The sequence below is a fragment of the Papio anubis genome, chromosome 1, assembly GCF_008728515.1.
Source record: "Papio anubis isolate 15944 chromosome 1, Panubis1.0, whole genome shotgun sequence".
Lineage (NCBI taxonomy): Eukaryota > Metazoa > Chordata > Mammalia > Primates > Cercopithecidae > Papio > Papio anubis.
In genome coordinates this window covers 139,112,958-139,139,388 of record NC_044976.1, presented here as the reverse complement: position 1 = coordinate 139,139,388, position 26,431 = coordinate 139,112,958, and the positions used below count along the sequence as shown (strand labels likewise).

The following is a 26,431-nucleotide window of genomic DNA, read 5'->3' as shown; positions in this document are numbered from 1 at the left end:
AGAAAAGTATTCATTTTAAGAAGGCCAAGAACCCTACGGTTTAGCTATTTATATTCAAATTGATGTTATGAAAACCGAATTTCATAATATGAACTGTTTGTATCTCTACAACACTAATCAAGAAAAGTGGTCTCTAATGAGTGTGAAGCCATTCCTAGAGATAACCCTATGGTTGATGTAAATAAACACTACAAAAGCAGTACAACTGCCATGATTTTTCCCTTTAGTTTTCTTGGGTCAAAACCACACTGTTACCCATTTGCCGCTGGCAATGGCAAGATAGTTGGTATTCTTTGCTTGCAAGCGTTGCGCTGCCTGGGTCCCTCAAAACAGGTACCTGGAGAATCATCACATCACTGGTGCTTCTTCAGTACTAAGGCGTGATGTTAGAAGAGCTCACGGTTGTAACATAACTTGAGAAATGGTATGTGTTCAAACAGAGTAAACCAAATACAATAGGCATCAACAGGAGCAAGATCTAGATGCGTGTGTGTTGTGTTGTATAAAGGTGCCCTTGTGTGCTTTTCAAATAGCTGTTCCACAAGGTGCAGTTTTTTGGCCTTTGATATATTATTATAAATCCTCTATGATCTATTATGAGGGGGAGCAAGAAAAACATTGCCATTTTCAATTCTGGTCTTATTCTCAACCTTAAATTGTCCATCACCTTAAACCTGGCCTCACACTCAATTATATCTGAGCTACAAAGCTGACATGTTGGAAAATAATCAGAGTTTAGCTTCAAAAAACAAGTAACCCCTTCCAAATCTATATGCATGTACAGCCATTTAAAGGCAGGTTTTTAATGTATTTTGTAGCAAATTGGCTTTTGGAAAAAATCTTATTTCCATTCATCCTTCTTTGTCTCTGCTATTTCAGCGTATTTATTGTCCATTTCGTCTTACATGGGAAACTGTGTATGTGGTCAACAAAAATAAAAGTACTGCTTCTACCAGTTACTAGATCAAGCGTGATTGAATTACTGACCTATTCTCATAGTTTTGCTTAGTCCCAGCCAAATGGGATGTCGACTTTTGATTTTGTTTATAGAAAAATATGCATAAGGGTATTTTTTCCTTTGTTTTGAAACTTAATGTTGGATGCAGTCAACATTATTTACTTTCAGAAAAGATTCCCTTGTGATGTAATTGAATCTACAGTAGGGTGTGATAGATATCCTTTCCCATCAATTTATCCAGACACTGTACTGAGGGAACAACTTGGCTGCAAATGAAATTGACAGTGTTTACTGCTACATAGTAGCGGTTATAGCCACTTGAAGATAGAGACTTTTAGTGGTTAGTTCAAGTTAATTGACCTCTTGGGGGTTCCTGGGTACTCTAGCTCCCTATTACCCTTCATGTAGTCATGCTTAAGCTAGTCATCATCTGGGCTTGAATTTACCCATTTGCAAAAGGAAGCTTTTTATGAATATGAAACAGAAAAGATTGAGGACTAGAAGGTTAGAGAGGGAATCGAGAGTTTCACTTGGGTGAGAAAAGCCATGTGTGGCAGTTGACACATTGCTTTTTGTTTCTCAATATTATCCATAGAGAAAAATAGAGAAGGTTTTCCTTTCCCCTGTCTGCTTGTAGAAGATATGATTTATAGCAGTAAAGCTCTAAGGATTTGAGATACTTTCTTTGAGCGTATGAAAGAAATTCCAGAGAGTACTGGAAAAACTTGGTTGTTGTTTATAGTGGGATTCTTATATTTCCTGATAAATCAATATGCACTGTGAACACTGAATCCTGATATCTGGCTATTTTTTTTTCTCTCTCTCTCTCTTTATATACAGTGTTAATGTACCGCGGTGAGGCTCTAGAAGATTTCACAGGCCCGGATTGTCGTTTTGTGAATTTTAAAAAAGGTGATCCTGTATATGTTTACTATAAACTGGCAAGGGCATGGCCTGAAGTTTGGGCTGGAAGTGTAAGTAAAATTTTGACATACTTTATATGCTTAATTTTTACTGGCTTCTTTAGCACTGTAGATTTAAATGACTGCATTTTCTTGGGACGCTTGATGGAGTTAACCTGTCCTCTCTGCCTGACTGTGAAAAAAGATGGATCTGTGTACCCAGCAGACCTTGGGTCTGCACAGAGTAGGGGCTCAGCAGAGTCTTCTGAAATAGAACTGATTCTGGCAAGTTCCCCTCAGCGTCAACCTCTAGGATACTACATACATATTAGGGGTTGAAATGGTAAGAGCTGAAAAATTCTTTACTTCATTGCTTCAAAAAGGAAAGATTCATAGGAATTAGGAATTAGACTTACTATGTAAACTATGTTTGAGAGAGTGTTTCAGGCATGTAAGTTTAAAGTTGATTTTATGTATATTTCTTTGTTTATATTTTTATTTATGAAAAAGTGGCAGTCTTGGGAACAGTTCCCTAATCATCTGTGCTATTATAAGTCTGTAAAAAAGCAAAATGTTGTGTTTCCCATGTGCTTTCTTGTTTGTTTTTTGTTTGCAGCTTTGGGTTCATCCTTGTCCTGCTTTTCAGACACTTGTGTCTGGAAGTTACCCCAGGGGCTCTGTTCCCAGCTGATTTTATGGGTGCCCTGATACCAGACATAGCAATCAATGCTTTAGTGTTTTTAACGAGGATATTCACTGGGAGTGACCTCATTGAGAGGCCTGTCTTATGAGTTATTGTCCTTTCCTTTTTAGAAAGAGTGATTTGTGGACTGTGTTTTTACTTTAAGTAGTAAGGGTCCTCGATATCTTTAGGATTGTCCCCACTTAGAGAAATACCCACCCCAACTATGAAAGTTTTCACTCTCAATAAAACAACAAACAAACAAAGAGAAAATAAGAAATCCCCTTAGGAAAAATAGACTGATTTTGTTGGCATTCCAGGTTCCTCAGGAGTAATCTTGGGAAACAACCACTGGTCAGGTTCAGCTCTCCTATTTAGAGAGCATCCCAAGTGGCTCCCTCTGTACGAAAACAAATCTGTTTCTTTCAAGTCTACCTAATGAGATTTGTTGATATTCTTTACTCTTGGAAATGTTTTTCCATGTATCTAGGCTGCGGTTTTCATAGAACAGTTAAGTTTTTTTTTTCTCTCCTCATCTATGAGCATTTGGATGAATGAACTTGACTTAACATTTTCCTCCCACTGCAGTTTTGCTCATTCACGTATTCACCTCTGGATGTCCTGTCAGTCTTTCTGGGTCGCACCTCTCATCCTGCCTTCTTAAGGAACGCTGCCTTCGGCACCCAGCCAGAAGGGATCTTTGCTGCCTGGTGATTGTTTAGGTGGCACTTTGTTTGCACTGTTCATGTGGCATTTGCTTTACTGCTTTGTATGGCAGTCAATTTGTATACTGTCTTAGCTCACATAAAGTCAAAGACTCTTTAATGGAAAGGCTCATGCCTTATCTGTCTTCCTTTTCAGTATTTCCTTACAGGGCATTGGCATTTATTTGTATTTGTCCTGATATTATCTTATGCAGAATTTGTTCTCTTAAGGTAATACTCTACTTTCCCCCCCACCCCCTGCCCAAAAGAAATCAACAGTACCTTGGCAGAAATGATGTGTGAAAGCAAAATTAGACATAAAGATTGCTTCTGGTCATGTGGACCTATGATTTTTTTTTTAATTTTTTTTTGTGTGTGTGTGTCAAATCATAAGAAATGAGATGCCACCTGTGGTCCCAATTGACAAAGATTAAGGAAGGTAAATGTATAGTATTTCCCTTTCTCTATATACCTCTACCTCTGATTTGTTTCCTTTTTCCAGGTTCTCCCTTAATAAAATAGTCTTCCCTCTAATTTGATGAACCTTATTCTTAGGAATTTAAAAACTCTGTCTTCAGCTTTCAAAATGATTCTCATTTCTGTTTCTTAGTTTTCATTCTGCAGTCTTTTTTGGTTTCTTAGCATTTTAGACTTGATCTGCCAATAACACAGAGTTTAATTGCCCTTATCTAATCTCCATGGCAGTATTTTACTACTACTACTGGCTTTCAGATAGTTTTCAGATAGAATGAGAGCACTCATGAATGGAGATGTTTTGTGAATTAGTGATATAATGGTCTTTTTTTCTTTTCATGCATTTGATTTACATGCCACCTCCTCCTTTAATGATTGGAAGATATACCTCTTCCTTTCAGACAGTAGCTAGTAAAAGACTGTGTGTTTCTCAAGAGGGCACATTTCACTAGTGCTGAAAATGAATGGAATTATTTTCTATAGAGATTTTGGTTTGCATGAAACAAACGCTTGGTGTGCAGATTAGTGTGTATTACATTGTAATTTTGTTTTGTCTCCAGTTACCTGTAATATCCTTTTGGAAAATGGCAGTATAACACATCATATCCGCAAATACAGTTGATCCTTGGGCAACACAGGTTTCAACTCTGTGGGTCCACTTATAATGCAGATTTCTTTCAATAAATATATTGTAAAATTTTGTGGAGGTTTGCAATAATTTATTAACTCTCAGACTGCATAGCATAGAAATTACTAAAAAAATTAAGAAAAAGTTAGATATGTTATTAGTGTGTAAGCTACATGTAGATCATAGTGTATTTTATTCTTTACTGCCATAAGACATACACGAATCTGTATAAAAAGTTACAATTTATCGAAACATACACACACAAACGCAGATCTTAATGGTGCCTTTTGCAGTCGAGAGAAATGTAAGCATGTAAAGATAAAATATTAAATTATAATTGCATAAATTAATTGTACTACATACTGTACTATATATTGCATAGCCACCTCCTTTTGCTGTTCTAGTGAGCTTAAGTATTATGAGTATCCACTTAAAATGCCATGTAACGCTGTCATTTCCACGTGATTTCCACGTCATTTCCATGTCATTTCCAAGTGAGCAGTTCATCTCTCCAGTCAATTGTATAGTGCGTAAAAAGTGATCTCTTGTGGTTTTCATGTATTTTTTGTGTTTAGTGCAATACTATAAACCTTGAATAACACTCTGGGACCCATACAAGGTGTCACTAGTGATGTTGGAAGTGCTGTCAAGTAGCAGAGAAGAGTAATGACATTACAAGAAAAAGTTGATTGCTTGATATGTGCTGTAGATTGAGGTTTGCAGCTGTGGTTGCAAGATTAACAAATCTAGCTTAAGGACCATTATAAAAAAAGAAAAGGAAATCCATGAAGCTGTTATTGCAGCTATGCCAGCAGTTATGAAAATCTTACACTTTTTGCAAAATACCATTTTATGTACTATTAAAAATACAGCTTTTATGTGGGTACAGGCTTGCTGTTAGAAAGACATTCCTATAGACTCTAATGTGAATCAAGACAAAGCAAAGTCATTATATAACAACTCAAAGTAAAAGAAAAGTGAAGGGTCTAACACTGAAGAATTTAATGCCAGCAAAGGATAGTTTGATAATTTGAGAAAGAGGTTTGGCTTAAAGAAAGTCAAGACAACAGCAGAAGCAGCTTCTGCCAACCAAGAGGGAGCAGAAGAGTTTCTAGGTGCCATTAAGAAAATCATTTAGGAGAGAGGCTATCTGCCTGAACAGGTTTTTAATGTTGACAGAAGTGCCCTATTCTGGGGGGGAAAAGTACCACGAAGGACATTTGTAAATAAGAAAAACAAATGTGCACCAGGATTTGAGACAAGAAGGGATAAGCCAACTCCATTGCTTTGTGCAAATGCAGTTGGGTTTATGATGAGGACTGCCTTCTGCTTTTATCTGTCTTGAAGGGAAAGTTGAATACCAACTGCCAGTCTTTTGGATGTGCAGTAAGAAGGTCTGGATAATGAGAACCCTTTTTCTGGATTCGTTCCATCAATGCTTTGTCCCTGAAGTTAGGAAGTACCTTGCCAATAAGGAACTGCTTTTTAAAGTTCTTTTCATATTGGACAAATGCCCCTGGCCACCCACAACCTTGTGAGTTCAACACCAAAGGAATTGAAATGGTCTACTTGCCCTAAACACAGCATCTCTAGTTCAGCCTCTAGATTAGGGGGTCATGAGGAACTTTAAGTCTCATTACATACCATACTTTATGGAAAGGATCACAAACGCCTTGGAAGAGCATGCCAATAGAGAGGACATCATGAAGTTCTGGTAGGATTATATCATTGAAGATGCCATCATCATTATAGAAAAGGCCATAAAAGCTGTCAAGCCCTAAAACTGTATCCAGACGTTGTGCTTGATTTCACAGGATTATGATAGAGCCAGTCAAGAAAGTATGAAACAGATTGTAGATATGGCTAAAAAGGTGAGGGTGAAGGGTTTCAAGATATGGATCTTGAGGAAATTCAAGAGCTAATAGACACCACACCAGAGGAATTAACAGGAGACAACTTGATGGAAATAGGTGCTTCCAAACCAGTGCCAGAAAATGAGGAAGAAGACATAACGGCCACAAAACAAGTCAACACCAGACAATCTGATAGAAGGGTTTTAGTTGTTAAAGACAGCTGTTAACTTCTTTTATAACATGGACCATTCTCTGATAGGGGTACTGAAAATAAAGCAAACAGTAGAAGAAGGGTTGGTACCATATAGAAACATTTTTAGAGAAATGAAGAAGCAAAAGAATCCAGACAGAAATTACATTGTGTTTCCACAAAGGTACATCAAGTGTGCCTGTGTCTCCTGCCTCCTCTTCTACCTCCTCTGCCTCTACCACTGCTGAGACAGCAAGACCAACCCCTCCTCTTCTTCCTCTGCCTCAGCCTACCCAATATGAAGAGGATGAGGATGAAGACCTTTATGATTATCCACTTCTACTTAATGATGAATAGTAAATATATTTTCTCTTCCTTCTGATTTTCTTAATAACATTTATTTTCTTTTCTTTTTCTTTCTTTTTTTGAGACAGGGTCTCACTTTATCACCCAGGCTCGAGTGCAGTGGCGCCATCATGGGTCACTGTAGCCTCAACCTCCTGGGCTCAAGTCATCCTCCCACCTCAGCCTCCCTAGTAGCTGGGACTACAGGTGCATGCCACCGTGCTCTGCTAATTTTTTAAAAGAAATTTTTGTAGAGACGAGGTCTCACTATGTCACCAGGCTGGTCTCCAACTCCTGAACTCAAGCGATCCACCTGCCTCTGCCCAATGTGATTACAGGCATGATCCACCATGCCTGGTCTTAATAACATTTTCTTTTCTCTAGCTTACTCTATTGTAAGAAGAGAACATATACATATAACATATAAAATATGTGTTAATTGACTGTTTATGTTATTGGTAAGGCTTCTGGTCAATAGTAGGCTATTAGTAGTTCAGTTTTTATGGAGTCAAAAAAAGTTCTGTGCAGATTTTTGACTGTGCCCCTAACACCTGTGTTGTTTAAGGTCAGCTGTATTTGCCTTTTGTTGTTGTGGTCATGTATTTCAGAAACTCTGCATTCTTTTTACTTATTACATGGCTGTTGTTTATTGTTTAAGAATGACTTAAAAGTTCTGGGTTGTGAGCAATACTATGAAATGGGTAGGTACATTTTTGCTAGAGGTTATTTGGAATTGTGTTTATAACCAGCTTTACTATGCATAGTTTTAATAATATAAAAATATACAATAATATTCCCTTACATAGCTCTTTTATCTACTTCTAAACACTAACTTTACATGTACTATGTTTAGAATTAAGCTGAATATAATAAGAAAACTTCCAGAGTTTTAGAAATGTTCGCTTAACAGTTTTCTGTACTTAAATTATCAGAGTAGTAATAATGTCAGTGTAATTATAACAGCAACTACCTACCTCTCTTAGTTATATCTACTTACCTATATATTTGTATATTTTCTACACTACTAAGAAGTCTCTCATTTATATTTCTCACACAGAATTTGATTGATATTTGTCCCTTTTGCCCATTCTTTTGTATAGGTTGGGCGTATTTTTGGATATTTTCCAAAAGATTTAATCCAGGTAGTCCATGAATATACCAAAGAAGAGCTACGAGTTCCAGCAGATGTAAGTTGTGGATTTCTGTCTTGTCCTCAGTTGTAAGTTGGCTTATAAGTGACTACCTAGAAAAGAAGAAAAATTTCAAAATAATTTCAATGAGATTTTATCATAATCTGATAGTTATCTAATATATTGAAATAGATGTTGTTTAGATATTCTTATATAAGGCTGTGTACTCTTTTTTTGTTTGTTTGTTTGAGTTGGAGTCTCGCTCTGTCGCCCAGGCTGGAATGCAGTGGTGCGATCTCGGCTCACTGCAGGCTCTGCCTCCTGGGTTCACGCCTTTCTCCTGCCTCTGCCTCCCATCTAGCTGGGACTGCAGGCGCCTGCCACCACACCTGGCTAATTTTTTGTATTTTTAGTAGAGATGGGGTTTCATCGTTAGCCAGGATGGTCTTGATCTCCTGACCTCATGATCCGCCCGCCTCAGCCTCCCAAAGTGCTGGGATTACAGGCGTGAGCCACCACTCCTGGCCAAGGCCGTGTACTCTTATACAAGGCTTTTCTTTCCTGCATCATATGTGAAAAATTAAGAGTTCCGTAGTTTTGTATTTACTTATTAATGTTAGACGGCAAATAATTTCATTTCACAAGCAAAAGGAGAAATTTGAAAACTACTTATTGGATAGCTGTTAGACATTTTAAGGATACAGAAATCAGGTTAAATTAATTAAGCTCTAATTTTATACTGAGCCAGAAATGCAAACTTACGAAGGTTTTCTTATTATTGACTCCTTAGTGATTTAAGGGATTATAGTTATAGATTTAGAAAAGGGAACCAGAGAGTTTCAGGTAAGGTCCAGTCTCGTATCTGTAGGGCGCTAACTACACGTTCTATAGAGCATTTATCTATAGCGCACAATGGCTTTATGACTAAAAGGATTTAAATATATTTAATATTTAAATATTTAAAAAATTGGCTCGGAAGTGTGCATGATGGAAAGGGGGAAATCATTCATCTCTGGAATACTGGACAAGTCTCCCCAGAAGATTGTGAATGTTTAGTTAGGGGAAGAAAAGTATCTTTGTTGTTTTTTAAACTTTTCCATCATTTTATGGCTCCTTGTATGTCAATTTGCTTACCGGTGGAGGAAAGGAAAAATATAGATTTACTCAATATTCCTGAAAGCAGATCTTAGTGACTGCCTAGAATGCTTATTTGGAGTCAGGTACCTACCTTAGTGAACCTTGTTTTCAAGTTGTTCTTGTGGCAGTAGTAAAATGGGAAGCCTCCTTTACACCATTCTTTGTTCTCTTACATTTTTATATCTCATGCATCTGTATCTCAGTAAGTTCCTTCTGAAGCTGATTTATCTTTCCCAGTCCAAGGAAAATATGAGTCCCAAATCCATGTAGACTGAGAACCTGACAGCCAGGTGATTCTGCCTGTTTCTGACTGGGGGAACAGAAGTATGACATAGAGGGCACAATGTAGAGAAGCTGATGGTCTTTCAGCTCCTCCTGGATGCGTTATTATGAAGTGAATTCCCAGAACACCAGGCATAGATGTTGGGAGTTGGGAAACCCAATAAATGACACCTCACTTTTCCCCACCTGTGCTCAAAACAAATTGGGAGACCCAGAAATTGGGCAAATAGGAGATCAAAATGACCCCGTTATTTACTGATAAAGCTGTTTGGAGTGTGCAGAACTAATGGGCTTTCTAACATGGCAGTCTAAACTAAGATGGACTTATCCAGTCACAGACAGAGCTACCCAACTAGGGGTCTCCCCAGGCGGGACTGTCTCTGTCAAATGGACAGCATGGAGGGGCAGAATATGTGTTTTCTCTCCAGCAGGTCCCAAACAGAAAACAGGAATGGGACTGAGCAAACTCACCAGCCACATGAATCATTCTTCCCATGGGGAAGAGAGAATGAAGGGAAGCCAGGAGTATTACTCAGATGGGAAAGTGGGTTCCAGTGTCCTATCCACCCACTGTCCAAGAACAGTCAGTGCCCAGTGTTGATGCAAAAGCTCCTCTAGAGCCAAACATGAATTTGAGATTATCTCAATCATTAACATGGATAAGAGTTTGCTCTGGTGACACTTGGCTGTTGACAAACTAATGTTTTTCTTTTTCTTGCAGGAGACGGATTTTGTTTGTTTTGATGGAGGAAGAGATGATTTTGATAATTATAATGTAGAAGAACTTTTAGGGTTTTGGGAACTGTACAATTCTGCAGCTGGAGATTCCGAGAAAGCTGTAGAAAAACCTTCACAGGATATGGGAAAAAACTCTGAATTATCTACGGAAAGGGAACCTGAACCTGAACCAGTAGAAGCCAACTCAGAGGAAAGCGATAGTGTATTCTCAGAAAACACTGAGGATCTTCAGGAACAGTTTACAACTCAGAAGCACCACTCCCACGCAAACAGCCAAGCAGATCATGCTCAGGGAGAGCAGCCTTCATTTGAATCTTTTGAAGAAATGCTGCAAGATAAACTAAAAGTGCCAGAAAGTGAAAACAACCAAACCAGCAATAGTTCCCAGGTCTCAAATGAACAGGATAAGATTGATGCCTATAAACTTTTGAAAAAAGAAATGACTCTAGACTTGAAAACCAAATTTGGCTCAACAGCTGATGCACTTGTATCTGATGATGAGACAACCAGACTTGTTACTTCATTAGAAGATGATTTTGATGAGGAATTGGATGCTGAGTATTATGCAGTTGGAAAGGAAGATGAGGAGAACCAAGAAGACTTTGATGAGTTGCCATTACTTACCTTTACAGATGGGGAAGATGTGAAAACTCCAGCAAAGTCTGGAGTTGAGAAATATCCAACAGATAAAGAGCAGAATTCAAATGAAGAGGATAAGATTGAGCTAACTGTGCCCCCTGGCATCAAAAATGATGATAAAAATATACTAACAACCTGGGGGGACACTATCTTCTCTATTGTCACAGGAGGTGAAGAAAATAGAGGTACGATGGATTTAGAGAGCTCTAGTTCAGAGGAAGAAAAAGATGATGATGATGCGTTAGTCCCAGAGAGCAAACTGGGGAAACCACAGTCAGCAACAGATTATAGTGACCCTGACAATGTAGATGATGGTCTTTTGATTGTAGATGTTCCTAAAACAAATAATGACAAAGACCCGGAAGTAAACACAGAACATCACATTAAAGGAAAAGGGAGGGGAGTTCAGGAATCCAAGAGGGGCCTGGTACAAGATGAGACAGAATTAGAGGATGAAAAGCAAGAAGGCATGACTGTGCACAGTTCTGCTCACAGCAATAACCTCAACTCTATGCCAGCTGCTGAAAAGGGTAAAGACACATTAAAATCAGCTTATGATGATAAAGCAAATGACCCAAAAGGAGCAGCTATTCATATCTCAAAAGGAATGCTCCGTGAAGAAAAGCCTGGAGAGCAGATTTTGGAAGGTGGCTCAGACAGTGAATCTGCACAGAAAGCTGCAGGGAATCAAATGAATGACAAAAAGATTCAACAGGAATCCTTGGGTAATGCACCACTCATGGGAGATAACCACCCTAACGCATCCAGAGACAGTGTGGAGGGAGACGCTTTGGTTAATGGGGCCAAACCGCACACGCTTTCACTGGAGCATCAACGTGAGGAATTGAAAGAGGAATTAGTTCTTAAAACTCAAAATCAACCTAGATTCTCCTCTCCAGATGAGATTGATTTGCCCAGAGAACTGAAAGATGAGGTTCCCATTCTGGGAGGAAATCTTTCCTGGCAACAAGAAAGAGATGTAGCTGCCACAGTCAATAAGCAAATGAATGAGAAGATAAGGCTGTCTGAGGGAGAAGCCGAAGAGGACTCCTTGGATGAAGAGTTTTTTCATCACAAGGCAATGCAGGGCACACAGAGAGTAGGACAGACAGACCAAACTGACAGCACAGGAGGACCAGCTTTCCTTTCTGAAGCAGAAGAGGACGATTATCCCTCTGAAGAACTACTAGAGGATGAAAACGCTGTAAGTGCAAAACGGTCTAAAGAAGAAAACCCTGGGAATCAGGGCAGGCAGTTTGATGTTAATCTGCAAGTCCCTGACAGAGCGGTTTTAGGGACCATTCATCCAGATCCAGAAATTGAAGAAAGCAAGGAAGAAACTAGCATGATTTTAGATAGTGACAAAAAAAGTGAGACTGCTGCCAAAGGGGTCAACACAGGAGGCAGGCAACCAAATACAGTGGTGGAAAAAGAACGCCCTCTGGCAGATGAGAAAGCACAGAGGCAATCTGAAGGAAGTGACTTTTCTGACAGCATAAAAACTCAGACTCCAGAATTAGGTGAAATGTTTCAGAATAAAGATTCTGATTATCTGAAGAACAACAACCCTGAGGAACATCTGAAGACCTCAGGGCTTGCAGGGAAGCTTGAGGGAGAACTCTCAAAAGAGGACCATGAGAACACAGAGAAATACGTGGGCACAGAAAGCCAGGGTTCTGCTGCTACACACCCTGAAGATGACTTGTTCCTCTGGACTCCACATACAAGTGTAGAGCCAGAGTATAGTTACAAGAGGGAGGACTTGCTTATCATAAGCAGCTTCTTTAAAGAGCAACAGTCTTTGCAGCGGTTCAAGAAGTACCTTAATGCCTATGAGATGGAAGCCTTGCTACAAGAAATGTCATCAAAACTGAAGTCAGCACAGCAGGAGAGCCTGCCCTATAATATGGAAAAAGTCCTAGATAAGGTCTTCCGTGCTTCTGAGTCACAAATTCTGAGCATAGCAGAAAAAATGCTTGATGCTTATGTGGACGAAAATAGAGATCTGGGAATGCAGGTCATATTTGAAGAGGCTGCAGTGCTTGATGACATTCAAGACCTCATCTATTTTGTCAGGTACAAGCACTCCACAGCAGAGGAGACAGCCACACTGGTGATGACACCACCTGTAGAGGAAGGCTTGGGTGGAGCAATGGAAGGTGAGGTGCCTATGGTCTTGCAGAATTGGGCTGGAGAACCAGGCGGGTGGGTCGCTGAGGTGCCTCCTATCTTGTGAAGCTCTGTTCAGTTTCCAGTGTGCCTAAAGGAGAGGGACAACACAGGGAGGTCTGCATGTTCCTTCCTGCCTTCTTTCTTTTAGACTGGAGCATGGAGAAGGATTTCTTGCTGTTCCCCTTAGAATAGTTGAGACTGGTTAGCATTTTCAAAAGGAAACTTTGTAAAAACCTAAAGAGAAAGATATAAACCAGAAAGTAATGTACAAAATACAAATGTCATGTAAAATTATGAAAGGGTTTTATTGAACACAATTTTTCAATCGTAAAATAACTGCTCTCTAACCATGGATTGACTGGTATAACTTTTAGATCAATGCTTTGGCTAAATTCCTATGTCCTCCCCAATTTTGTCTTTTGTGGATGGCTTGTCCTTCCTGTTTCTTGGGAGCGCTTACTCCAGTTAAACCTTCCGGGGCCATAAGGTTCTTGCATTCAGATTAATCAAGGTTGGGACAGGGATGCCTTCTAATGCAGTGCTTGATGCGTGGAAGCCATTCAGTTGAATTAACCCTGAGCCAATATCCTGACATAAGCATTCTGATTCCTAGTTCCTTGTTCTGTTCTCTGCATCTGAGCTTTTCTCTTTCTTTTCTTTTCCTTTACCCACCCTTCCTTCTTTCCTTCCTTCCTTCCTTCCTCTTTCTTTTTTTTTTTTTTCTTTTTTTCTTAAGACAGGATCTCACCCTGTCACCCAGGCTGGAGTGCAATGGCATGATCATAGCTTATTGCAGCCTCCAACTCCTAGGCCCAAGCAAACCTCTCATTTCAGCCTGTAGTAGGCATGCATCACTGTGCCCAAATAATTTTTTATTTATTGTAGAGACAGGGTCTTGATATATTACCCAGGCCGATCTTGAACTCTTGGCCTCGATTGACCCTCCTACTTTGGCCTCCCAAAGTACTGGGATTACAGGTGTGAGCTACCGCACCTGGTGTATCCCGGCTTTTCAGACAGATGTATCTGAATTGAGAGTATCAAGGGGACAGGAAGCCACAGGAAAATGTACTACTCCAGAGTGCTAATTTTTCCTGAGAGTTGGGGGAGGAGAACTTTTTTGCATTTAATTAAAACATGTATTTTGGATAAGAAGGCAATATTCAGATGAATTTTCAGGGTAAAATATCAGGCTACAAGGAAATTCACCTTTGCTGTGGATCACATTGGACTGTCCCCTGAGCCTCTTAGGAAAGGAGATGGCTTCACTTTCTTTGACTCTTAGAGGTACTTTGAAAGTATTCGAAGGACATTTCAGCAAGCTGCCCTGGCATGGAATGTCCCTGTCTGTACTAGTTCTGTGAGAAAGGCATGCTTGTGTATGCAAGAGTTCATGTTACTTCTCTGCAGAATAGATGTTTCACATTTCTGCTCTTGAGTAGAATTCTCTTTTGCAAATTTATTTGTGTGGGCATAGGTTGATTTGCCAAGGAAAGATGTTACTGAAGTCCCTACCATGAATATATTTATGAAATACTCCTCTGTAGATTTTATGTAGATTAGTCATCCTTTAAATGGAATAAAGTGAAACTCTTATTTCCCTGCCCAGTTATGCTCCATGGGATGCCCATGCATGGAGGGCAATGTTGAGGTGCCCTGGAGCTGGTATGGTCAGTGGGATTACCCTAACAGGTAATGTCATCAAGTTGTGCTAACCCAGTGTGTTCTTCTCACCTATAGAGATGCAACCACTGCATGAAGATAATTTCTCACAAGAGAACACAGCAGAACTTAACGTGCAGGTTTCTGAAGAGCCCACCCATTTGGGCCAGCATGTGATTGGGGACACTCATGCCTCGGAAGTTTCAACGAAGCCAAATGCTGAGAAAGACTTGGACCAGCATGTGATCCGGGACACTCATGCCTCGGAAGTGTCACCGAAGCCAAATGCTGAGAAAGACTTGGACTGGCGTGTGATCAGGGACACTCATGCCTCGGAAGTGTCACCAAAGCCAAATACTGAGAAAGACTTGGACCCAGGTAAAGCTTGCTAATTTTTTTCTACAAAGTGGAGACATCATAAAGAAGGCCTTCTAGGAGATTCATTGTCGAAGGTAGGAGCTAGAGACTTGTTAAACTCAAATGAAAAAAGGATCCCAGAGCTAATTGAGAGAAAAGCAGGCGTCAAGACAGATGGAGATCAAAAATAGGAAAGACACCAGAGGCTGTAACTAACCTACAAACCAGTGTTTGGCTGTCACTATCTTGTGTAAATTATTTCAATCTAAAATATTATTCTTAAAAGGCCTTATGCTCTAAAACAGTAGTTTTCAACCAGACCAGCAGCATCAGAAACTCTGGGGGTGGGACCAGCAGTCTGTGTTTAACAAGCCTTCCAGGAAAGACTGACCTGATGCAAATTACGGTTGGAGAACCACTGCTCTAAAACTCACAAATTCAGTTTTTCCTCTGCTTTACCCCTCTCTTTCCAAATAAAATACAGTGCAATGCAGTTCTTTTTTTGATTTGCTATCTGGACTTGGTAAATAAAACTTCTTAAAATACAGTGAAGGGGTCCAAGTATGTTTATAGCATAAGCTCATAGGAGACAGTACAGAACACTGTAGTGTGTAATAGTCCAGGATAGACTGACTGACACAAAGAGTATTTCACCACAGTGCACAGTAAACATCCAGTGAGAGATGAGAATGTTTACTTTCCAGGCACAGTACCTAATATTTAGTGGATATTCAATCAGTATTTTTTTGAAAGAGAAACCATTCTTATTCTAAAGCACAAAATATCTATTTTCCTCCCAATTCCAGGGCCAATTACAGGAGAAGACACTCCTATGGATGCTATTGATGCAAACAAACAACTAGAGACAGCTGCCGAAGAGCCAGCAAGTGTCACAGCTTTGGAAAATGCAATCCTTCTAATGTATTCATTCATATTTTATTTAACTAAGTTGGTAAGTTTGATACATAGTTTTCTTTTTTTTAACTAAAATGTTGATTATTACAGTTTTTAAGTTGATTTTGAGCATGAGGTGAAGAACTTAAATTGTCTTTATGAACATGACTCTTGATCCTTTGAGGAGAGATCTTGAAATGAGCCACAGGTGTGTGGCTTTAATGCGCTCTTAGTACAGCACATGTGGAGGCTTTGCTGTATGCTGGAGCTGGGCACAGGCACACCTGTCAAACATGGTTCTTCCTTTCAGGAACCTTTCAATTTAGCCAGGAGAGAAAGACATTCACTTGAAATGTAATATGATAATGGGCAGGAAGAGAAGTATTTACCTGATGGTAGAACAATCGATGGCATAAATTGGTTCATTGTGGAGGGAGAGTGGTAGGAAAGGCCAGAAGTTTGCTGAGACATGCTTTAAGCAGAGTTGAAAGATAGATGGGAGCTTGACTTGGAGTTGTCAAATAGAAGGGCTAGGGGAGGGAGATGGGCGGGGGTGGGGCGGGCAGCATGCAATCAGGCAGAAAACACATTCAGAGAAATGGAGGCATGAAGAAAAGGTTATCTGGGGAAGTCAGGGAAGCATGGGTAGTTGGTGTTTTCTTTTGTTGTTGTTTTTTTTTTAAATTAAGACAGGGTCTTGCTCTGTAGCCCAGGCAAGAGTGCATTGGCGCAATCTCAGTTCACTGCAGCCTCTGCCTCCTGGGCTCAGTGATCCTCCTGCCTCGGCCCCATGAGTAGCTGGGATCACAAGTGCGCACAACCATGCCTGGCTATTTTTTGTAGAGGTGGGGTTTTGCCATGTTGCCCAGGCTGGTCTCGAACTCCTGAGCCCATGGGAGCCCACCTTGGCCTCCCAAAGTGCTGGGATTACAGGCATGAGCCACTATTCCCCGCCAGTTGGTGGTGTTAAAGCGTGGAGTTAAGATTAGCTGGGCAGGGTGGGGCACACCTGTGATCCCAACTACTTGGGAGGCTGAGGCAGGAGAATCACCTGAGCCCGGGAGGCAGAGGTTGCAGTTAGCTGAGATCGTGCCACTGCCCTCCAGCCTGGGCAATGGAGCAAGACCCTGTCTCAGAAAAAATAAAAATAAAAAAGTATGGAGTTAAGAGGGGGAAAATCTGTTGGAGGGACGCAGGGAAAGTCAGAAAGGAAATAAGGAAATTGTGTGCCATGGTGAGTGGTCAGACCATTGTTGGCAGAGATCCTTGGAAGATTTTAAGCAGGAAAGGGATTGTCAGGTCTGCTTCTTAGCAAGAGTCACTTACGGCAGAATATTTATTCAGATCTTTCTAAAGGGAGCCATGCTCCAAATGAGACGTTTAATGCCTAGAAGCTTATCTAGGCTTTTTAGGACTTAGCTCCCCCTTGTGGTACTTGGTAGAATTTGACATTTTTTTCTTGTTAAATTAGAGGAACAAGCAAGCTCTGGAAGTTGGAGCTCAGGTTGCCCTTAGGGCTACAGAGAAAGTATGCTCCTCACCAAAGCCATTTCCTTTAGGTCCTGTTATTTCAAGACTCGAATAGGAAAGAGCATTTTTGTTGTTTTTCTGTTAAAATCTATGGGTTTCAAGCCAAGATGATTTTATTTCAAATCCCAAAGCTATCGATTAGAAGTTTAGGGAAAATTACTAAACTTTGAACCTCAACTTTCTCATCTGAAAAATTTAGATAATACCTACTCCAATTGTTGGTAAGAATTAAATGACATGGTAATGTAAAATGTCTGGTGTAGCATCTGGCATTGTGTAAGATCTCATCCCTCACCTAATTCTCATTTGGATGGTCAAAGGGCATAGAAAGACATTGAATACCTGGGGGTTTCAGGGGAAAGACCACCAGGATGGAAAACAAGTAGGAAATCCAAACCGTTTTTCAGTATTATTCATTTTTGTGCTGGTAATAGTCACATGGGTAAAGGTGTGTATTTTAATTTGTACAGTTGGAATAATGAAATTTTCAGGGATTAAGACAGTCTCAGAATTCAGAATTTGGTTTTCAGAATGAAATTATCACTTGAAAAATTTAATAGCCCCAGTTGTAGAAGGAATTTTTTATTAATCATATTTCTAGATACACACAGAGCCCTCTTCTAGGCCTGGGTTGGGGCATATAGGAGTGGTGTAGGATACAATCTGTGATTAGGGGATAACAGGGAATGACAGACATGAATGGCAAGATATAAAGGCACAGTGTTATAAGATGCCGACTTGAGAGGGATTGTCAAAAGAGCATTTTGATGGCTAAATATGTACTAGAAATTGTGCTAGGAATAAAAGATTCCAAGAGGTATAAAGTGTAATTCTGACTTTTGAAAGGCTTAAAAAAACTTCTCAGTAGTCATAGCAATTCCCTGTACTCTAATCCTGCCTTTTTAGGACCTGTGCATCACCAGTTCCTAGTGTGAGCCGCCTACCTTGCAAGGCTATACATTCCTTTGTTGCCTAGTTCATTCTTATACTGACTCCAAATTTTCCTCCATGATTTCCTCTATAGAATCTAATTCTCTTTTTACATAGTAATCGTTTAAATATTTGAAGTTATATTTTAATTTATTTTAGCATTTTATCCTGGAAAATTTCAAATATACAAAAGCAGAGAATCCATGGGACCATCGCCCAATAATTCCCAAAAGTGACTGTCCCATTTTATACTTCCATCAGCAATTAATGAAACTTCCATTTGACCACACCTCCCCTAACACTTGGTATTATCAGTCTTAAATTTTAGCTATCGTAGTGGGTATGTCTTTGCGGTTTTAATTGTAATTCCTGATGATTAACGATCCTGAGCACTTTTTCACTGCTTATTGGCCATACTTTTTGTGTGTCAGTTCACTCTGACTAGCTGGAATTCAAATGTCTCGCAGCCCTGTGACAACTCTGGGAATTGTTTAGCTTACAGTTGTTCTTTTTTCCTTTAGTTATTCTTTGCCCATCCTTAAGGAGTCTTACCCTACACAGATACTGTTTAGAATTCAGGCTGAGGCTGAAGGGGAGACCTCCTTGCATATTTCTGGAACTCTTTTTGTTCATAGTGTCCATCTTTTTTTTTTCTTTGAGACAGAGTCTTGCTCTGTTGCCCAGGCTAGAGTGCAGTGGTGCCTTCTCGGTTCATTGCATCCTCCACCTCCTGGGTTCAAGTGATTCTCCTGCCTCAGCCTCCTGAGTAGCTGGGATTACAGGTGCCCATCACTGCGCCTGGCTAATTTTTGTATTTTTCAGTAGAGACGGGGTTTCACTATTTTGGCCAGGCTGGTCTCGAACCCTTTGGACATCACTTGATAATGCCAAGAATAATGAGTTGTCTAACTCATTATTTTGAAAATTGTTTAAATAAAAGAAAAAGAATCAAATATTTACCCTGCCTTAACTATACAAGCCAAATCTCAGTGTAAAGAATACTTGATCATAATTTTCTCTTTGTAGAAATACCCCAGCCTTTAAATGAAGGAACAATATAAGAGAATTTAAAAAAAAGAGGGACACCCAGATGTTAAATGCCTCCCGATAGAAGTACACAACATCTCCTATTAGGTATTCTTGACAAACAAAATTGAATTTGAATTTGACTACTGATCCAACTACCAATTCCCAGGAAATATAAAGAACCAGAGAAACATGTTAAAATATACCAGGGGGATGTAGTCAGCAAAATCTAGACCATCATATACCTTAGGAGCCAAACAAAACTGTTTCTTCAATGAATGCACTGCAGTAACAACAACAACAACAGAAAGAACTCCGTAGACAGCGTAACTGGGATGAGACTCACCCTCCCACTGAAAGCAATAAACAAACTAGACAAAATATATTTTAAAACCTGTTTTTCATATAGAGAACAACAGGCAGCACAAAATTTTGTGACCCCTGAGAGAAAGGAAACAAATAGGTGAGCTCTACAACCTCCCAGCTTTCTACCTGGCAGTACTTTCTTGACCTCAGTGCAGGGATGGAGAACACAAGCGGAGTACACCCATCTTGCAGAGGAGGCAGAGATCAAAGTTCAGGGAGACTGAGACATCTGAAATATGCAGGAAAAGGTACCAGAAAGATGGATACTATGGGCTGGGCGTGGTGGCTCATGCCTGTAATCCCAGCACTTTGGGAGGTTAGGAGTTCGTTAGCATGTGTGTAACAGAACTACTCAAAGTCACAGAAATCATCTAAGTGATCAGAAGGAATGGTTTTTGACACAGGGCTAGAAATAGTGCCTGGAAAACCTAATAATAGTAGGGAGATCCAGAGTTCTTAGAAGGGTCTTGCCTCTGACTAAATGCTACTAATGTCTTGCCTGACAAATTTTAAGACTCAAAACCAAACTGTTTCCAAGTAATTGAATTGCATCCTAGAGCGAAGCTCAAGGATATGTGTTCGTAAGCATGACATACAATCAAAGATTATCAGGCATGCAAAGAAGCAAGAAAATATGACCCAGGATGAGGAGAAAAATCAAACCATCAAAGCCAACTAAGAACTGCCAGAGATATTAGATTTAGGCAAGGGTATTAAAACAGTGACTATTCCTGTTATTTTGGATGTTAAAAAAGTAAGGAGAGACATGAAAGAGTTGTTTTTTAAAAAGACCCAAATCAAATTTCTGGAGATGAAAAACTACACAGTGCCTGAGACGATAAATGCACTAGAAGGGATTCGTGCCAGAGTAGCCACTGTAGACGAAAAGATTAGTGAACTCGAAGATACAGCAATAGAAGCTATCCTCGATGAAACACAAAGGGGGAAAAAGACCCTGAGAAATGTGAACACAACATCAGTGACCTGTGGGACACTGTCAAGCAGCCTAATAGATGTATAACTGGAATTTCTGTATAAGAGGGGAGAAAAGGCATTTGGAAAAATATTTGAAGAAATAATGACTGAAATTTTTCCAAAATTTATGAAAACTGTAAAGCCACAGACCCAAGAAGCTAAGTGAAACCCATAGCACAAGAAGCATGAAGAAAACTGCTCCAAGGTCTGTCATAATCAGATTGCTCAAAACAGAGCAGAAAGACATTTTACACAGAGACAGAGGAACTATGTCACGGATGACATCAGACTTCTTGTCAATAATAAGGCATGAGAACATACAATGGAGTAATAGCTTTAATATACTTGAAGAGCAATACTGTTGACCTGCAACATCAAACCCAGCAAAATATCTTTCAAAACCAAAGATGATGAAATGAAGACCTTTTCTGACAACAACATACAAGAGCTGAAAGAATTCACCAACACACTTGCACCATAAGAAAGGTTAAAGGAAGTCCTTTAGACTGATGGAAAATGACAATATGGCACTACACAAAGGAGTGAAGAATGCCAGATGATAACCTTGTGGATAAATATATAAAACCATTTTCTTATTATTTAAATATCTTTAAAAGTTAATTGACTTTAAAGACAAATATCAGTATAATATGGGGTTTAGAAAATATGTAAAAGTTAAATGTATGATAATAATGTAAAGGTCAGAAGAGGGAGAAATGGTAGTAACTATCATAAAGTTATTATTATATAAATGAAATAGTGTAGTGTCATTTGAAGATAGACTGTGATAAGTTGAGAATGTATACTATAAACCCTATAAAGCAACCACTAATATAACAGAGTTATAGCTAATAGGCCAATAAATGAGATAAATCGGAATAATTAAAAAGACTGATATAGGAGGCAGAATAAGAGAAAGAAGATGGGAACAAAGAACAGGTGGGACAAATTGAAAAAAAAGAGGATGCTAAACTTTTAACTATATCAGTAATCACAGTAGGTGGAACTTGTCTAAACACCCCAATTAAAAGGAAAAGTTTGTCAGATTGGGTAAAGAAGCAAGACCCAACAAGATGTCTATAAACTTTATATTAAAAAATAGAAAAAAAGTTAAAACTAAAAAGATTGAGAAAAGATATCCCATGCTAACACTAGTCAAATGGAAGCTGGAGTGGCTATATTAAACCAAAGAAGATTCCAGAGCAAAGTACATGACTAGGGATAAAGAAAATCCATTTCTTATGATAAAATGGTCCATTAATTAAGAGGATATAAAAATCCTAAATGAATGTGCTCCTAATAATGTATCTTCAAAGCACATGAAGCAAAAATGGATAGAACAACAACGAAAAATAGATAAATTTACAATTATAATTAGAGATTTCAGTACCCCTTCTCAATAACTGATAGAATAGGAAGTCAATAAGGATCTAGAAGTTATGAACATCATCATTAACCAACTTGACCTTATTGATGTTTATAGAACATTCCACCCAAGAAGAGCAGAATACATATACTTTTTAGTGCACATGAAGCATTTACCAAAATGAACTATATTATCAGCCACAAAACAAGTCTAATGAATATAAAATGATTCAAGTAGTACAACGTGTGTTCTCTTCACAATATAATTAAGTTAGAAATCAATAATGGAAATATCTGGAAAATCTCCAAATATTTGGAAACTAGGTGACACACTTTTTTCTTATCATCTTACAAGTTTAAAAAGAAAAGGAGAAATTAGTATTTTGAGATCAGTGAAAATGAAAACAGGCCAGGCGCAGTGGCATCCTAGCACTTTGGAAGGCTGAGGCAGGAGGATCACTTGTGCCCAGAACTTCGAGACCAGCTTGAACAACATGGTGAAATCCTGTTTCTACAAAACATGCACACACACACACACAAAAGCTGGGCATGGTGGCACATGTCTGTAGTCCCAGCTACTCAGGAAGCTGAAGTGGGAGGGTTGCTTGAGCCCAGGATATCGAGGCTGCAGTGAGCAGGGATTGCACCACTGCACTCCAGCCTAAGTGACAGAATAAGACCTTGTCTCAAGAAAAGAAAAAAAGAATAAAGACAATAAAATGAAAACAAATATATCAAGTGTGTACAATGTCGCCAAAGCACTAGTGGGAAATGTATAGCACTACCTATATTAGAAAAAAGAAAGGTCTCAAATAAGTGACTTCATTTTCCACTGTAAGAGACTAGAGAAAGAAGAGCAAACTAATCCTCAAGTAAGCAGAAGAAAAGAAATAATGAAGATAAGAGCATAATTTAATGAAATAGAAAACAAAAGGAAAAGAGAGAAAATCAATGTAACCAAAACCTGGTTCTTTGAGATTAATAAAATTGATTAACCTATAGCCAAAGTGAACAGGGAAAGAAGACAGGGAATACAGATTACCAATAGCAGCAATCAGAAAGACATCACCACAGATTCTTCAAATGTTAGAATTATAATAAGGGAATATTATGAGCAAATTACGTCAATTAATTTGACAATTTAGATGAAGAAATTCTGTCTAAGACACAGACTGCAAAAGCTCATTCGGGAAGAAACAGATAACCTTATGACTATTAAATAAATTGGATTTATAGCTAAAAACCTTTCCAGAAAGAAAACCCCACACCCAGATGGCTTCACTGCTGAATTCTATTAAACTTACGAGGAAGAAATAATACAAGTTCTACACAAACTCATCTATTAAGCTGAAGAGCAGAAAATACTTCTCAGCTCATTGTATGAAGCTAATGTTACCAGGATATCAAAACAAGGCAAAGACAAAGACAAGTAAGAAAGAACACCACAGACCAGTATCTCTCATCAACAGTGGTACAAAAACTCTAAACAAAAATTTTAGCAAATCAAATCCAACAATATATAAAAAAGAAAATACTCTATGACCAAATAGGATTTATACTGAGAATACAAAGTTTCTCTAACATTTGAAAATCAGTGTAATTAACCATAATGACAAACTTTAAAAAGACAATCCATATGTTCAGTTCAGTAAACACAGAAAACCACTTTGAAAAAAATCTAAAATTGATTACTGTGTAATTTAAAAAACAATAAATTTATCAACAAACTACAAATGGAAGGGAACTTAAATCGCTTTTATGAAAGATTTAAAATGAACATCATACTTAATAGTGAATGATGGAATGTCTTCCCCCCAAGATCCAGAAGTGAAACAAGAATGTCTACTCTCATTACATCTGTTCAGTGTTGTAAGGCAATAGCCAGTGCACTAAGGCAAGAAAAAGAAATAAAATGCGTCCAGATTGGGAAAGAAGTAAAATTGTCTTTTTTTGCAGACAACATGCATAAAATCTGGTGGGATGCAGAAAAAATCTGCTAGATAAGTACTAAGTTTAGTAAGATTGCTAGATAAAGATTTACATCTAAAAGCAATTGTATTTATATGTACTAGCAATGAACAATTGGAAATTGAAGTTAAATTCCATGTACAATAGTATCAAAAATATGGAGTACTTACGGATAAATGTGGCAAAAAGTGTGTAAGACATATGCATTGAAAACTATAAAATATTGCTGATAGAAATTAAAGAAGACCTAAATACATGGAGAGATAGACCTTGTTTATGAGTCAGAAGACTATATTGTTAAGCTCCCCAATTTGATCACTTGCATTAACATAACCCCAATTAAAATCTCAGAAGGATGTTTTTTAAATGACAAGCTGATTCTACAATTCATATGGAAAATGCAGAGGACCTCGAATAGCCCAAGCATCATGTAATTTCAAGACTTATTATAAAGCTCTAGTAATTAAGACAGCAGATGAATAGACCATTGGAACAAAATAGAAAATCCAGAAATAGATTTATACATGTATGACAATGGACTTCTAACAAAGGTGGAAAGACAATTAAATGGAAAAAGTCTTTTCAACAAATGGTACCCAAACTATTAGATATTTATATACAAAAAATTGATCCATACCTCACATCATGTACATAAATTAACTCAAAGTGGTTCATAAACTTAAATGTAAACCCTAAAACTATAAAACTTCTAGGAAAAATTAAGAGAAAAATTTTGTTGAACTTGGATTAGGCAAAGATTTCTTACAGTTGACATCAAAAGTATGATTCATAAAGGAGAAATTTGATAATTTGGATTTAATCAAAATAAAAACATCTCTTTAAAAAACACTGTTATACAAACTACAGACTGGGAAAGAGTCACTGCAAAGTATCTATCTGATAAAATATTTGCATTCAGAATACATAAAGAACTTCAACATTCATCTAAAAAAATGTAATGCAGTAAAATTACACTTTACCAAGAAAGATATACCAATTGCAAGTAAGCACATTAAAAAATGTTCAGCATAATTATCAGGGAAATGCCAATTTAAAGCAGAATGAGTTACCACTACACACTTATTATATTGGCTAAAATTTAAAAAACTGATTATACCATGTGTTGGAGAAGATGTGGAGGAAATGGAAGTATCATACACTGCTGGTGGGGATGTGAAGTGGTACAGCTATCTTGGAAAACAGCTTGTCAGTTTCTTAAGAAGGCATACCTACACTGGGCATATGATCCAGCCATTCTTCTCCTAAACATTTACCTGAGACACATTTACCCAAGTGAAAATAAATTATACATGCATAGAAAGACTTGTAGATCAATGTTTTTGACAGTTTATTTTTTCTGCCCAGCTGGCACATTTATTGGCATTAAACATAAGACCTTTCCCCTCCCTGGCACCAGGAAGCCACGCCCAAGGGGTATCCCTCTGCCCCATTTCTGCAACAAACTCTCAGGTCTTAGCAGTAGCCTGAGGTGCCCCCAGGGCTCTGGGCTGCTGAATCATCTGGCTTATCATTTCTATGACAGCCGGTTTCATGGTGTGCTCCTGGAGAGCTGGTGGATTTTCTCCATCTGCTTGGTTAGGAAGTCTGTCTTCCTCTTGAAGAAGTCCTTGGCATCCTCAGCTATCTTTTCTACATAGTACCCAGTTCCTACATCGATGAGCACATGTTCCACATCATGCAGCTACTCAGGGACATACATCGAACTCATCAGTGGGATGAGTAATTCTCTTCCCTTGTTGCTCTTACTCAGCATGTTCAGACAGTCCTTGGCTTCTGCATACTTGGTCTGTACCACTTTGAGCTGGGCAAAGGACGTGGACAAGAACTCCACTTCCTGGTCCAGCTGGTTCTTGAGCATTTCTAGCTGTGGCAGATTCATCTCCATGATAGTCTTGGAAGTTTTATTTATAAAAGCCTAAAACTGGAAAAAATCAAATATCCATCCATAGATGACAGATAAACAGATTATGGCACACCCATACAATGAAATGCTACTCATCAATAAAAACAAATGAACCATTATGGATATGTGCAGCAATGTGGGTGAATTTCATATTATGCTGAGAAAAGCCAGAGAAAATATAACCGTGCATTATTACATACATATAAAACTTTAGGAAATGCAAACTAATCTATTATGACAGAAATTCTGTTTCAGGGGCAGGGAGGGGTGAAAAGGGGCAGGAGATTACCAAGGGAATAAGGAGACTTTGGGAGGTTCACTATGTTGGTTGTGATGATGGTTTCACAGGCATATTCTTATGCAAAACTGATCAAACTGTGTACTTTAAAAACATATAACATATTGAATGTCATATTTCCCTCAAAGCTATAAAGAAAAAAATCCTGACTTTCTTAGATAAAAGTAGTAGTCTACTTTTCTCTACCTTTAAAAAAATGTATTCTGACAGCATGCCCTAGCAGTATATAAAATTACTTTCTTTTATAGCTTTACAGTATACTCTGTTGTATTCAATATGTCTTTCATTCATGGCCATTTTGG

General features: G+C 38.6%; 1 protein-coding gene and 1 pseudogene across 2 annotated transcripts in view; one reads left to right on the top strand and one right to left on the bottom strand.

Annotated features, from left to right (window-relative positions):
• The window catches only part of MIA3 (MIA SH3 domain ER export factor 3), a 55,051-nt gene that overhangs the window by 1,244 nt on the left and 27,376 nt on the right, over window positions 1–26,431 (top strand). For both annotated transcript variants that reach the window (XM_009186891.3, XM_009186880.4), the window contains exons 2-6: window positions 1,799–1,932; window positions 7,837–7,923; window positions 10,007–12,821; window positions 14,575–14,874; window positions 15,660–15,805. In XM_009186891.3, the coding sequence (XP_009185155.2) occupies window positions 1,799–1,932; window positions 7,837–7,923; window positions 10,007–12,821; window positions 14,575–14,874; window positions 15,660–15,805 (3,482 nt within the window). The remainder of the gene's footprint in view (window positions 1–1,798; window positions 1,933–7,836; window positions 7,924–10,006; window positions 12,822–14,574; window positions 14,875–15,659; window positions 15,806–26,431) is intronic.
• On the bottom strand, window positions 25,178–25,818 carry LOC116270349 (annotated as a pseudogene).